Source organism: Lissotriton helveticus, chromosome 9 (genome assembly GCF_964261635.1).
Source record: "Lissotriton helveticus chromosome 9, aLisHel1.1, whole genome shotgun sequence".
NCBI lineage: Eukaryota > Metazoa > Chordata > Amphibia > Caudata > Salamandridae > Lissotriton > Lissotriton helveticus.
In genome coordinates, this window is record NC_136070.1 from 687,412,465 (window position 1) to 687,428,625 (window position 16,161).

At 46.9% G+C, this 16,161-nt stretch overlaps 1 protein-coding gene across 2 annotated transcripts in view; it reads left to right on the forward strand.

Moving 5' to 3' along the window:
- The window catches only part of CDCA5 (cell division cycle associated 5), a 92,233-nt gene extending 76,673 nt beyond the window's left edge, over positions 1–15,560 (forward strand). Inside the window, exon 8 of one of the 2 annotated variants that reach the window (XM_078660779.1) lies at positions 11,998–15,560. In XM_078660779.1, coding sequence (XP_078516905.1) covers positions 11,998–12,078 — 81 coding nt within the window. In that variant the 3' untranslated portion in view covers positions 12,079–15,560. The remainder of the gene's footprint in view (positions 1–11,997) is intronic. The other variant, XM_078660780.1, reaches the window with a different exon arrangement.
- Positions 15,561–16,161: the final 601 nt, after the last annotated feature.

Here is a 16,161-nt window from a genome sequence, read left to right on the forward strand (position 1 = left end):
AATGCCGGCAGAGCGCTGACGGATGCGGAGCACGGAAGCGGAAGCCTGGCCGAGTGCCGCCTGAGTGGTGCGAACCACTCATCGTCAAGATCGGGACCTGGTGCGGTCAGTTGGGCACTAGCGCGGACAAGGCGACATCAGAAGGGGGAGGTGGCGGAGCCGGCGGGCCGCTACGTAATTGAGGCCACGGCTTCGGGCCTGTACTGAGAGAAGGGGCCAGACCCTGCCGCGGCGCTGGACCAACGGGGGCTCTGTAAAGCGGGCGCCGCGGGAGGCTCTCAGCCTGCCAGGGAGAAGCGGGCATCCACTGCTCCCCACCTTCTGGGGCACCGCCACCGGGGGGGCAAGGCCGGTGCCAGGAACGTAGGCAGTCGCGAAAATTGAGGCCCAGGCTTTGGGCCTAGGAGGACCTAGAGGCCAGCCTGGTGGCGGCAATAGGCAGGCCAACTGACAGCGGTCTGCGGGCGCATTGGAAGACCTCCCGAGACTGGAAGACCCCACAGGCAGTCATAGGCGTACCGACAACCCGTGTTACCCAGCAGCAGAAGACTCGACGGCCGACAGGTGAGGAGGGGCACGGAGGGAGTGGAGGTGCCAGCGGCAAAACACACACCGAGCTGACCGGCCACAGCAGGGGGAGTCCTGGAAGAGAGCGGGGAGGCTGTCCCCTCACGGAGTGACCCCCTCAGAAGACGCACATCCAGCAAGACCATTGTTTAGGAGCCCAGCTGCCTTTGGAGTGTCCACTCACAGCACCTAACTCGAGGGGGAAGCACATCCACCCCAGACCCTCAGAGACGGAGCACCCACGGCGCAATGGCCAACAATGGGCGCAGGTAAGGCCAGACTATAACAGACCTGTTGGTTAAGAACACCCCAAAGGCGGAGAAGAATTACGCGCCCCCCTCCCCGACGATATCCACCAACGCCACGGGGCAGGATGATGGAGGGGCCCCCCCATCACCAAAGTCTTCCTGGAGACGCTCTTTAATACCCTAAGGGAAGATTTCCAAACCCTGAAGCAGGACCTGGCCGGAGAGCAATGCGAGATCTGCCAGGATGTCGACAACTTAGGAGAGAGGGCGGCAACGATGGAAGAGGCGGACAAGCCCGGAGCGGGGAGATGGAACTTTTACAGCAAGAGGTTCTTCGCCTCCGAGAGCAACAAGTGGATCTCCAAGCACATGCAGAGGATCTTGAAAACTGCTCCCGGAGAAATAGCATACGGGTCCGGGGGTGCCATTAAAAGCGGAAGGGAACAGCATCACTGGCTACTTGCAAGAACTATTTAGAGAGATTCTCCGCGAACCCGCCGACTTCGAAGTTCGCATAGATCGGGCGCACAGTCGGCCTGGCGCGGCGAGCGCCTGCGCCCCCACCAGACATCCTAGCCTTTCTCCCGGACTTCCCTCTGAAAGAACGCATTTTGAAAGAAGCCCGCCTGAAACAGCCTCTCCACTTCCAAGGCCAACCTGTGGCCTTATTCCAGGATCTCTCGGCCATCACCCTCCAGAAGAGGAGATCTTTCCGGGTGGCTACGACATTTCTGCGAGACAACGGGATACCCTACTCTTTGGGCCACCCATTCCGATTAATCTTCGAGTGGAAGGGGGCCTTACACCAGCTCCGCTCGCTTTGGGACACATGTGCCCTGCTGGACATCGCCTCCCAGAGGAAGAGCGGGTGGGAGAGGCATCACCACGACCATCGCAAGAGGGATCCACACACCAGTCACATGACGGATGGCAACAAGTGAGACGACAACGCTCTCCTAAGGCGAATCTTAAACCTGACCCTAAGACCATGGCCCAGGAACAGGCAGCGGCCATAAAAGAGGTGGTCAGGGACACGAAGGCTCCACCATGAAACACTGTTAATAAGGGATTTGCCTTCTTTGCATTGGATCCACGGGGCAGGGGGACGGGCGGGGGGGCCGAAGGGGTTGCCACTGCCACATACTCCTCCAAATTGAGACTCTACGGGCCTTGACTGCGGTCTGATAGGCCTGGGACTATAGTTTGTTCTTGGGGATTCCTAGTTGGGGTTGGGGGGGGGGGGGAGAGGAGGTTGGGAAAGTTGGGGGAGGGGGGATGGGGGTCGGGTTGGGGGGATGGGAGGGCTCCGATGTGGTGCAATGCAGGCAGCGCAGAAGAGGTGACACGGCTAATGATGCCTAGACACGAAAGGGCTATCATCTGCAACTCCCAGGCGACTGACTCCACTTTGCAGGTTATTTCCCTCAATGTCAAGGGGCTTAACAACCCCATCAAGCGCAGGGCCGTCCTATCCTTCCTGGAAAACTCCAGGGCGGAGATCTGCCTTCTACAAGAAACACACTTACTGACTAAGGATTGGCACCGCATGCGCTCTAGGGCGTTTCAGACACAATACTATATCTCCACCACAGAGAAAAAAGCGGGGGTAGCCATCCTGTTTGCACGTCACTTCAGGGGTTTGGTTGGGGACAAGGTCGCAGACATTAAAGGGAGGCTCCTAGCATACAAAATTCAACTGGGAGGGTGGTCAGCCGTGATAGGGTCGATATATGCACCCAACACCAAACAGGAATCCTTTCTCACGGGGGCTTTGGCAGACGCGCTCACTCACAACATCAACTCCACACTTGTTGGGGGAGACATTAATCTAGTGATGGATTCCCATAGGGACAGGTCGGGACAGAGATTCGGTTTCACAGGAGCGATCTCCAAAGAGGGGGAGCGATGGTTAGAGATCAGAGGGTTTGTAGACATCTGGAGGATGATGCACCCAGACAGCCCCGGATACACTTTCTACTCACATGTACATCACACATATGCCTGAATAAGTCCACTTCCTGGGTTCCTCGGAGGTGGCGTCTCTGATCACAGACACTGAGGTCGTCCCTGCAGCACTCTCGCACCATGACGCGCTAGCACTACACATACGGATTCCCAGACCCAAGATGCAGAAGGGTAAATGGCGCCTTAAGGAAACTCTCTTGCACCGTAAAGGGGACACACAACAAATCCACACACGCATTACCGAGTATTTAGCTACTAACAACACAGCAGACATCTCCTTGCCGGCGTTATGGGGGGCGTTGAAGGCGGTGGTGCGCGGGGAGTGACTAGCGATTGCAGCGGCGGAAGCCCGGGAGCGTCAAGACAAAAGACAAGCGCTGTCCGATCAGGTGCTTGAGCTCGAGCGGGTCCATAGCAGGACTGGGGCCCCAAGGATATGGCGCAAGCTTAAAGCAGCCAGGGCCCAACTGGCAAGCCTTGACTTGGACCGAGCAGAATATGCAGCACTGCGCCTATGAGTGGCGACAAGACCGGCCGCCTACTAGCCAGCAAACTCAAAGCCACGGTCCTTCGTTTGAAAATCACATCCATCCGAGATAGTGACGGGCAGGAGCAGCGGGACGACGAGCAGATCGCCGAAACGTTTCGGGCATTTTATGCGTCATTATATGCCGCGGAGCCTAGCCGGGATGAAGGGAGCACGGACCTTATCTTAATACGGCAGCAGTCACGGCCCTCAACGAGGCGAATGCGCGCTCTCTTGAGGCACCGATAAGGACAGACGAGGTAATCTCCGCAATAGCGCACCTCAAGGCGCTCAAATTGCCAGGACCAGACGGCTTCTCGGCGGGCTTTGATAAAAAGTTTTTCCCTCTGATAGCCCCGATCTTGGCCAGACTGTTTAACTCTTTTGGGGGCCCTGGCTCCATCCTACGCGACATGCTTGAGGCCGATATCATTGTTCTGCCGAAACCGGGGAAGGACACTGCCAACTGTGCGGCCTATAGGCACATATCGCTGCTCAATCTAGACCTCAAGCTATTTACTGGTATACTAGCTGCGAGACTGGGCCCATGCCTTCCCGGCAACATCAAACCTGACCAAGCAGGATTTATCCCCAACAGACAATGCGCGGACAACACGAAACGTCTGTTGCATGTCATAGACAAGGCCCACTTCAACGATTTGGACGCGGCCCTAGTATCGGTCGACGCTGAGAAGGCGTTTGACCGGGTCAATTGGGGGTACCTAGATGCCACCCTGGCGCGCTTCGGGGTGGGAGAACGATTCCGTACCCGGGTCGCTGGTTGCTATTCTGCCCCGTAGGCGGTCATTAGGGTTAATGGGGTGTGTTCCAAGCCATTTACCATCCAAAGGGGGACGAGACAGGGATGCCCCCTCTCTCCACTGCTTTTTGCTTTTTACATTGAACCGTTCGCACAAAAAGTCGGAGACAACCCAGCGATTGCCGGAGTTAAGTTCGGGGGGGAAGCGCAGACCATAAGCCTTTACGCTGATGATATCCTCGCAGCGCTGGAGGACCCTATCTACTCGATGCCAGCCCTTTTGTCGGAAATGGAGACATTTGGGAAGGTGTCGGGGTTCAAAATTAACGTTGGAAAGTCACTGATCCTGCCACTCTGGTGTAATGCCAGTGCGTCCAGCAAGCTGCCCCGCAACCTAGGGGGACTCTCCTCCAGCATGTCCGTGCCCTACCTGGGCATATTCCTAACGCCAAACACTGCGCAAACCGTGGAACAGAATTACTCAGCCCTCCTCAGTCAATTATTGGGCGACCTAGCGAGATGGCGCCAACACTCACTCTCTTGGCTGGAACGAGTGGCGGCGATCAAAATGTCTCTACTACCGAGGGTCCTATATTTATCCCAGATGCTGCCAGTCACCCCCCCAATAGGTCTACTTACAAAACATCAAGATGCCATCCGACAATTCGTCTGGGCCGGCAGAAGACCGCGGCTACGCAGGGACATCACTAGTCACACCACGTCGGTGGGCGGTCTGGGAGTTCCGGACCTACTGAGATATTTTCAGGCGGCACAACTCCGATATCTCCTGGAATGGTAACGTCCCGAATCTGAAAAGAGGTGGCTGTTCCAAGATCGCGCAATGGCCCAAATGCCACTGTGGAGGATTCCCTTCCTCAGGCGGCAGGATCGGCCCGCATATATGAAAAAAAATCATCTATCACTCGCACTACTCTGCAGGTGTGGGACAAGGTGGCGGTGTCCCGGGGACTCACCACGTACCCATCGCCACTGACGCCCCTGTTCGACAATCCAGCCTTTGAACCAGACACAGCTCGTGGATCCTTCCCCCAATGCCGGCTGTCGGATTGCAGGTCGGCTGGCCACCTTTTCGATCTCGATGGCTTTATGACGACGCAATCCCTACAGGATGCCTACATGCTTCCACGGATCCCACGCTTCGAATACTTTCAAATTCGTCACTGGCTCACGAGCAGGGACATGTTATCGCAGGTCAGCAGACGCCTCACCCCGTTTGAAAAATGGCTCCACACCAAGTACTCGGATAAGCAGGCGATAACGGAACTGTATGCAATAGTATGCCCGCCGCTACCTTCCTCGCGCTCAGCGGGTCAAAAAAGATGGGAGCGGGAACTAGGTCGATCCCTCACTGATAAAGAGTGGCAAGACATAAACTTTAGGGCACACCACACCGCCAAGAATGTAGCTAGCAAAGAATCTACAGTCAAGATCGCTTACTATTGGCACCTGAAGCCGGCACGACTTCATCAGAGTAACCCGCTTCGCGATCCCCTGTGTTGGAGGAGGTGCGGTCAACCAGGCACCCTGACCCACATATTGTAGGAATGCATGGAGGTGCAAGAATTCTGGGAGCAAGTACTCGGGGACATTGACAAATACTTTGAAACCGAAATCACTCGTTTCCCTGCCTACACACTGCTGGGACTACCCAACAAAATCACCTTCCCACTGAAATCACTGTCGCTATGGGGTTCCACACGGAAACCCACGCACGCTGGGTGGCTCCACAAGCTTTGGTACACGATGGGTATGGAAAGGATACAGGCCTCCCTAACCCAGACGCAAGACACATTCCTTGATACTTGGCAACCCCTGGTAGACCTACTAGCCGAGGAATTCAATGAACTCACCTGTCCGAAATACCTCAGGGTCCTGCGACTGGCGGACGAGTTCCGGTCAACCTCTGAGATTCCTGTCACCAACGCCTCAGCGTGATAAGCTGGCATATAGTTCTTCTGCAAGCGACCACACCTGGGGGAGGGTTCCGGGGTAAGGGGAAAGGAGTCAGGGGCAGGGGGGTTGTTCACGGGGGGTGGGGAGTTGTTCTGTTGGGGTTGTTTGGGGCATGGCCGGTCCGCTTTCAGCCGAACCCGCCCGCATGGACACATTTCCTAAACCCAGTCATTCTAGACCACCGTGGGAGAGGGGGGATGCGAGTCAGGAAAGGGGCATGTCCCCGACATGCACATTGTTCGACCGGTGTTATGTCTTATTTTTTCTGATTTGCAATAAAATGATTTAAACAAAAAAAAAAAGGTATAAGGAGAACAAACATATGGGCAAGTACCTAGCCTGGCTGGCAAATCGCTAAGCCAACATTATTGCATAAAAACTATCTCAAATCATCTTACAGGTTTATTAGTATCTCAACCTCGAGCACTAGCCAAAGCATTCAGGGATTATTACTCCAAGTTCTACTCAAATTCTCATAAACCTTCTTTAGAGAAATTCAAAAGCTGGTTAGATGGCATTGATTTTCCAAGATTAACAACAGAGCAGATGAAACTTATTACAACTCCGATAACTACGGCAGAACTGCTACAGGGGATGAATTCCTTACCTAACACCAAAGTGTGTGATAAAGACAGTATACCCATGGAAACTTCAAAAACGTTCACTCCTCAGCTGAGTAAATTCTTAGTTCAGCTTTTCAATCAGATTCTTTCGGGGTGCAAAATACCCAACATATTACAGAATACATTGTTGGCTTTTTAAAAAAAAAAGAAGAAGAAGAAGAAATCTGACAAAGATTTAAATTCCTATCGTCCAGTAAGTCTTTTCAGTAGTAACTGTATATTTTTTACCACAAATTATCGCTAACCGGCCAACATCAGTAACCCAATCAATTATTCGTAAAGCTCAAAATGGTTATATCCCGGCCAGGAGTATTACCACCAATACAAATTATCTGATTCAAGCCATGGAGCTCTTCACAATCCCAAAGGCAGCGGCCATATTGTTAGAAGCAGAAAAATTGTTCGACCTAGTCTAATGGGAAGGTCTATATGCCATTCTTCTAAAGTTTGCTTTCACACTCCACTTTATTCAGCTTCTGCGAGCACTCTACTCAAATGCAAAGGCCAATATAATTATAAATAATAGCGTAGCAGGTGAGCTCATAATCAGACAGGGAACAAGATAAGGGTGTTTTCAGAGTTGCTTGACTATTTATGAATTTACTGGTAAATACTTTAGGCTCTGTGCAAGGATTTTATGTACATATCTATTTAATTTCAGGAATCTTATTTTCTCCATATCTAGCTTACTTCCATATGCCAGCAGCACCACTGTTCCTTCTTTATAGGGCACCCAGGTGTATATCTATTTAATATGAGTAAACCCAACTCAACTGAAAGGAAAACAGCCCATAGTAATCCACAAGAATTCACCCCGAACAGTGGTGTGAGAAAGACGTACACCATCTTAACTTGCTACAGTTTTATTTACGTGTGTGTGTGTGTATATTTATATATATATATATATATATATATATATATATACGCTCACTGCCCGTCTGCTTCCCTTCACTCGCGGCCGGGTGCTGTGATAGCGGGTGACGGAACCACGCGGGTCACACAATGCTCCTCTTGCACAGAAAGCACAAAGCACTCACGGGGACAGATCCAATAGGTTTATTGGCAAACACTCTCTAACAGACGCGTTTCGGCAACCGCCTTTCTCAATTAGAGTATATATATATATATATATATATATATATATATATATATATATATATATATATATATATATAAAATCTGTGTGTGTGTATATTTATATTTACATGTACACAACACTAATTACCTACTGGCGATAGCGAGTAGTAGTTATAGTGAGGACCAACATTTCCCATAGACTAACAGTGTTTTGGTTTGCTAATAACTTTGGCACAGTTTGATGAATCTTCACAAAATATTCAAAACTAGTGTCCCAGTTACTTTAGCTGCTTGCTGTTTGGAACGTTTCGGGGTGATTGGTGTAGCGGGGCCTGAGAAAAAAGGGTGGTCCCAATACGCTTTTTTCCCATGCAGTGTTCTATTGGAATTTTGCATTGTTTTGAACATGTCTACAGCCTGAACCGCTGAACAGAATTACACCAAATTTGTCAGAGAAGTAGATCTTGGTTCAGCAATCGACATTTTTGTAATTTTGTGTAAATCCGTCCAGTAGTTTGGGAGTTATTACAGAAAGAAATGTATAGCTATCTATGGACGCAGATCCGAAGCCCAATTTGGGAGGGGGGACGACGGGACTCTCCCACTATTACTTTACGTTAAAAAAGCCATAGACTTTGAGGAATATCATTCGTTTTTAAGAATGCCTCAATGGTTGCTCTGAATAATTTAATATGGCAAGAACTAAGAGCCCCAACAAGTGTCTCACCATATAGGGATTACAGGGAGTCCTTCCTATTATTACTACAGGCATCTGACTTGCTAGCACTACCATGCTCTGGGAAGGAATTACAAACTCCTAAAGGACAAGTTATTTACCTTTGGTAAGTCCCTATCTGGTAGAGACAGGATCTAGCTGCATACTCCTTATCTTAGTTAGAATCCTCCCCAGGCACCAGACTGGATCTGAAACTTTTCTCAGCAGTACCACTGCGCGTCTGCAGAGGGCGTCGAGCGACTCCGCAGTGACGTCATCTCCCAGATGTGACGTAGATGGAGTCCATATATGCCCTGTCCCGACACCAGTTTCTTTTGTGATTATTTTAGCACAAACAACCGGGAGCCACTTAGAGAGAGAGTCTCTGGAAACAGTGTTACAAAAAGGGGAACAATTGTATCAACAAGTACAGAATTAAAGAACAAAAGTAGGGACTGTCCGAAAATTACAGGTGAGGAAAATGCTCACAGAGAGGACTGATCTCCAAGAGAGACTATGGGAGCCCATAGGGCGTAGAAAGCTACAAGACCGTAAGAACACTGTATAGAACCAGGAAAAGAGGCAGTCCAAAAGGGAATGTAACATAAGATCGGGGAATGCAAAGTGACCAAAGGACAATAGTCTAAAGAGTGCAGGCCAAAAACAAATGGAAGGAGCATGCACAGCATGATCTGCCGCAACAACACATACAACGAATAAAAAAGCACCCACTGAACGTCGGTGAAACTATCCTGAGAAACAGATTTTGAAGGGAAAAAAAAGATTTCCAATGATAAAATGATGGAGAAGGGAGAACAATGGATGCTGAAGAGCAGAGCTAGGGAACAAGAACAGTAAAGGAAACCGTCCTTACATTGAGGACCTTGAGGGTATATAAGGCATTCTCTGAAAAACAGATGTTCACTGAAGAGAAGAAAGGAAGCAGACAAGTGCAAGCAAGAAGTTACAACAGTAACGGAGGTGGAGACAGAAAGACAAGGCTGGAAAACAGCAACACAATGCCCACTACAGGAAAACATCAGGAATCTGCGGCTAGATGTCTCTATCAGATCAAATACAAAGGCTATCATTCCTGGAGGGGAAAAAAGATAAACTGGCAATGCGACCAAACTCATGGTAAATAACAATTAGCTACCACTCCTTTGGTCCACAACCTTATCTGTTCTCATCCCTCTCATATTTTCTAAAAACAAGGCCCATGAGATATCGTTTTAAAGCTGTGCCAGCACTGGCTAACTTAGCTCCCTGGTTGACAAAAATGTCTTCTACAGTTTGCAGGTTGAGCAGCAACGCAGAACAAACTTATCCTTACAATAAGTATTTGTGCGATTCTTTTGGTTGAACATAGACATTTTTTGAGAAAGCCACTTATTGCTCTGGGGGTTCAGACTTGTAGACGTCCTGTTAAGTGCCCTCCAAATATAGCACGCAGTGTAGGTTTTGTTAAATTCTTGATGAATTTTAGAAAACGGATTGCGGTCCAGTGTGGCTCATAATCCACATAAAAGCATTACAATCGATAGTTAGCCGTCGTAGCATACTGGCTTCAAAAGCTATGTTCAACAACTTTATGTGCAATGGGTCAGCGTTCCCTTTCATGTTGCTTCGCTGTTACTCCCATGCCCATTAAAAAAAAACATTTTTTAGATACCAATATGCTTTTTAAACTTTAGCCATGCTGTGCAACGTGGCTAAAAACCATCATTAGCAAAGATTATTCAATTTTTTTATTTTATATTAAACTGTGTTTTGCCTACCCTCTGAGGCTGGACTCGGCATTTTAGACTCCTAGCCTATGAAACTGCTGACCTTCGAAAGAAAGGTACAGGGCTGATTTAAAAATATAATTAAAAAATCTATGCAATCTGGGCTTCTTACAGTACAACATACCTACATATGCTGTTCTGTTGGATTTTTTTCTCCGTGATTGTCAATTTGCATAATCGGTAAATTAATCCATTTTCGCATGCATATAAATTAATTATTCACAAACACTAGCCTGTAAATTGATTTTTCCTGTAGAGTACATATTGCTTTGAGTTAACTCATAGCATTTCTTTCAGCAGTATAACTCTTTATGGTGCTTGGTGAATGGGTAAAGTGTTCTTGCAGTGCATAGAGGCTTGTGGATAAGTGTACAATAAAAACAGCTATTTGTCACTTTTGAATATTCTCAGACTGTGCCACACATTGTCAAAAAGAGTCTCAAGTTGAGCCGGTACAACGATCTATAGAGCGTCTTTCCACAGTGGATGAATTAGTGCAAGCCATAATGCAAGAGCTGAAATCTGTGTGCATTTCTTCTCATTTTCGCATAACAGACTAACAGATGTTGAAATTGTGCCTCAATAGCTGCCCTGGAGTTGTGGATCACTAACCTATCTGCACGTCCCACTTTCATTTCAACTTCTCTGGGTCGTTTCCGGGTTGGTCCGGGATTGGTGCGTAGTTTTAGGTTGCAGTATTTCTATAAAATGTTACGGCAGTTTTGTTTGTTTTTATTTATTATGTCCACATGTTTTTGTATTTTCTGCTATTTCTTCTGCTCTCTCCTTCAAGGATTCTGTTCCCTATTGTTGGTCCTGGCAATCTTGGCGTGGTTACCCCTGTCTTTTTTGCCTCTACCTCCTGTATATTTGCTGGTTTAGGTACTCTGGGCACTTTGCCACTGCTGATCAGTGGCAAGTACAATTGCTCCCTCTGTAAACTACAATTCTGATTGGTCCTCCATGAGTGGCAGATTTGGTTTGCTGGTAAGTCACTAGTAAAGGGCGGGTCCTTGGAAGCTCTGGATTTATCGATAATCCACCCAACCCTACACCGAAGCTGAGAGTGGTGTACCTGGAGAGGTGGACTTGCGGCCCCTGTGCTTTCCTGGATTTCCCGTCTGCCAAATACATTTTGGGCAGGGGGAAATAAAGGAGAAGGACAGTGTGTGACTTGGCACAAGGAACACTGAGCTGTTGCCTGACTGGAGGTCAGGGTGGGCATATGCTGCGGCTTCTAGGCTGCAATGACCTGTATGGATGTGGGTATTTATAGTGGGTGAACTTAGTGGTTGGGGGCAATGGAACACTATAAGATCAGCGTCTCTGGTTTTAGAGGTGTCCATCAGGTGTAAGAGGAAAGGAGACTGGTGACGAAGACTACATCCAGCATTCAGAAATTGGTGAGAACCATGTCATTAGGTTCTGCTGTCTTGTGTTCTTTTAGTGAATGTGTTGATTCTAGGTCCCTGAATGGATGGTATTAGCTGACCAGATACGTTTTCCAGAAGAGGGATGGCGTTTAAAAATATTCTCTGCTGTAAAATAAGTGTTTATTCTAGAGGTAGATGTTAGTTGCAAAATAAATGGACCTTACCAGAAAGCTAACCAATAAGATGTCACCCTTCTGTGCCATGACCTTGAAACAATATTGGGCCATGACCTTGAAACAATATTGGAAACAATTTTCTTGCAGATTTGCCACTAGAAATAAGCACTCCTGACTGGTTTTTTTTGGTCTTTATCTTGTTACAGAAATCTGACCTGGATCAGTGGGCCGCACAGATGAACGCACAGTTTGAAGAAGCGGAGAATTTTGACCTTCTGGTGGAATGAGTGAATGGTTTACTGCCTCTCAGCTCTTGGAACTGCGCATGGCCATCAACGCCCATAAACTCTTGTAGGAGGTCGCTTGTAAATATGCACCTGATGGACATTCACTAACTAACTTATGGAACTGGGCCTGTCTGTCTCTTTCTCCTTCATTTATTTTCCTAGCAGGATCTGGCTTTGGAAGATTACTTCAGGTTCTGTTTTTTTTTTTTTTTTGTGCCATTTGTGCAGTCTTTGGCAACCTTGATGTTGCTTGCCTCTTGTGGCCTGTTGGAGAGTGCTTACTGCCGTCTGTGAACCATCATGCTTTTTCAAACGAGGTTCCAATGGTATCTTCAGTTACTGGTCAGGAAATGCTGAACGGTTCAATTGGGAAGCAATGATAGGGATGTCACATTGTAAGCTGCAGAAATGATTGGCTGTCCTAGGCTTCGGATTTGAATTTTTGCTTCAGTTTCTAAGTAGAATTAAAATGCGCCATTTTAGGGGGCCGAGGATGGTCTATACGAAGCTGGCTTGAGACTATTATGCAAACTGGAAAGGCATGGTACGTTTTAAAGGCAGTGAAATGTCCTAGATGCTGTGTTTTTGTAATCTAAGTTTGAAAACCGCAGTGGTGGCTGATTTCTCTTTCTGAAATCTGCATATGTAGATCAAGTGTGTATATATATATATATATATATATATATATATATATATATATATATATATATTATTTTTGAGTGGGTATTAAGTATAAGTAGTTCCAGCTTTAAACCGTTCACCATGTTAGCTAACATCAGATGTTCTGAGACCCACTAAAGCATTTTCTCTAAAGCAGGTAGTAGGAAGTGCATTTGCTCAATGTGATATAATAGGAAGCATAGACACTGCGACTAATGTGTGCGGCGCCGAGGATGGAGGTCTGTGGTTGGCACGTCCAGGATGTCCATGCAAGGCGATACGAGGAGGACTTGCAGAGAACTCTCCAACACGCGCCACACAGACTCGTGCCGCTGCTTGTCACCGAAAATGAGCAAGCTAATGTTCTGAGGATTGTGTTTTGGGATCAAAGCAACTAACAAGCCACCCAGGACCAGCTGCACACCTGAAGCTCTTTACAAGAAGACCTCCTAGTGCACCAGTGTGTCTCACACTGCTAACCTATAATCACAATAATAAAATATCACAACTGCACGGCTCCTTGATAAGGGAGCTGGTGACCAGCCTACCCGGGATAGAGTCTGATTACGGCAAGTATGCTACTAGCTTAAATCACTGATGTGTTCTCTTGCCTTTTATGTGAAATAGATGTATTTGTGTACCTTTACAGTGCCACCGCCCTCTTCTAAACTGACTCGATTCTCACCACTCAAGTTGATTGATTACACTCGAAGATCAGTGTGTGTTTAAAGGGGCCTATGTAGTACATATAGTAAAACATACGAGCCTGTTAAGTGCATGTGTCTAGATATTTTTGTTCAGATGATTTAAAAAGGCCAGACCAGGAGCTTCACCGGAATGTCTCGGGTATATGACGAACATCACGAGTGTCCGGTTTGCAGCAGCCTGTTTGTTGGGTGCCATCGTTTTGATCTGAAAACTTATTTTTCTTTGTCCCGGGTGTTAAACAGTTGCTCCCTTTGCAGTAGAATAACGAGGACTGTAAGCTCCCCAACCCCCTCAAGTGTTTGGGAAGTGTTTCTGCTTTTAAGTAGCAAAACAGTGTTTCTGCTTTTAAGTAGCAAAACAGAATTTGTACCTCCGGGACTGTGGAAAGGAGGACTCTAGCATTAGATAGTGATGGCACATGAGACTGGGGATGTGGGGGTGTACACGGCCAAGTGCAGCCAAAACGACCTCCTGTCAACTTGCTGGAAAATTATTAAAGGGTGTAACGTAAACAAGAACTGTTTTTCGCAAAATCACAAAACCCTCTGAAAAGCTATGTAGGGGCATAAAACTCCTAATCTGTAACATTTTAATGCGAAAATCTGTTTAGAATGTAATTCGTGTAAATATGTATCTGACGCAAGGACATACCTAGGCCAGTTGTTCGTGCAAGGGGGATGTTTTTTTTTATATATATATTTTTTTTTTAGCATTCCTGCCTTTTATGATGTGGACTGGCCTGTAGAGAAACGGGAAGGTTCCCAGGTGAGCTGGTGCTTTTACAAAGCTTGTCGTAGAACTGGCATGTAAAAAACAACGGGAAGGTTCCCTTTTTGCGCCGGGGCTTTTACAAAGTCTTCCGTGCTTCTGCATGTTCAGTATGTGCCAGCTTGACCATTAGATGTGTCTACACACTGCTTGCTTTTCAAAGGTGCCACCCTACCTCCGAGCAATCTCCATTTCACTCTTGGTCCACCAGCATTGGTGTTGCCACGTTTTTTGTGTTTCAGGTCCTCACAGCCGGTCTGTTTTTTTTTACTCTCTTCGCAGAGCATGTGCATAACACCCATACATGTGTGGAAATACATATTTTACGTAATTATGTTGAAAAGCTCTAGAAAGTACTTTCGTATGATGTCTGTGATGATGATGTTGGACAACGCCTCGCAACTGTTCTATTGTTACAAATATAAGAGACATTTCTCACAAGAACTAGCTTCAGAGAATTGACCATGTTGTTCTTTGTTCAAAGACCTTTAGTTGGTTGGGACAACATTTGTTGTTTTCATGTTTTGCAAGATGTTTACGTAGATGCTGCGCTGGTATTGTCTGTAAGTTGCAGGTTTCCTGTGTCTTCTGTAATACTCTTAATCGGTTTTCTGCTTTGTTTTAAAGTGTTTTATGAATGTTTTCTTCCTCTCTTGGCAAGATGTGCTTGATGCAGCTTTCAAGACCGCCTCAAAAGCGCTGGGAGGAACCACAAATTCCCTGTCCACACTTGGGTGCACTTGCTGCTGACTACATCATACTCTACCTTTAAGCGCAGATTCCAAGTGTATGTATAAGAAACGGTGTGGTAACAGGCTCCAAGCCAGGGCTGTCTACCTTCTTTGGCTTTGTCAAGTCAAAGGTGCCAGAAGCCGGGAGTACCCTAGTGCTGGTGAAGCAGTAGTGCGAGGCTATGTGGCCATAATCCCAAAACTCATCAATTTACAGACCATTACATTCTGGTGCCCCCCACTTCACCTGTTGATACTATACGAAGTAATGAATTCCTTGGATTTATGTATGGGTGGGCAAAGTTGCCGCAAATTCTTTTTCTCGCGCGAAATGAGTATTATTTTTACAACAGATTCCAACAAATGAACTTGGCGATATATTGAGTAAAATCTGAGCAAGAGGGCGAAACTTGCATTAAAAATATTTGCAGGAGACTGCTTTGAGCTGAAAAGCTCTCGGGCGTTGTTGATATGAGTTTTAAAGTTACTGCAAGACGTTTTCTTCTTCAACCAGGGTTCCACAGGATAAAATGAATGTATGGACACGTTAATTTTGTGATATTTTGCCTGGACCTAGTTATAGCCTTCGGTCTTAATAAAACAATCACAAAAGTGTGTGACTATTTTCCACGTTTTATTTACACAGTCCTAACTTTCATTAATAAATAAGTGATCTAATTTCATTAGCAAAAGTAAACTAACTTTAAATCCTTTTCTTTTTATTGCGTCAACTGCATACATTATTGGGTTGCTTGTTGTCCTTCCGATAGGAGTAAAAATATTTAGAACAACAAACCCTGTTTAGTTTTTTCTTAACATAGTAGCTGACATGCCTAATTGGAGAGTTCCAACGTTTTTACACATTCACCCCTGTTCGAGGACTAGCAACTGCATTTTCTAATCCGGTGTAATTGTGTGAATAATCATCGCATGAAATGTTAATACTACTCCTGGTTCATTAATTGCACAATGTGTTGAGGTCTGTATTATCACAACTGGATCACTAGCTTGTAACAAAGAACAAAACTGAAACTGACTCTTGAATGTGTGTGTGGGAACTGGGGAAATAATATAAGGGATAAAGTACCCCCTGCCATACATTATAAGGATATTGCAGGCCTCTGAGGAGTTACATAACCATATAGAGCAGGGGTACTCATAGTACGGCACGCGGGCGGCAAGCCTTCCTTGGCGGCCCGCGGACCTTGCAGACAAT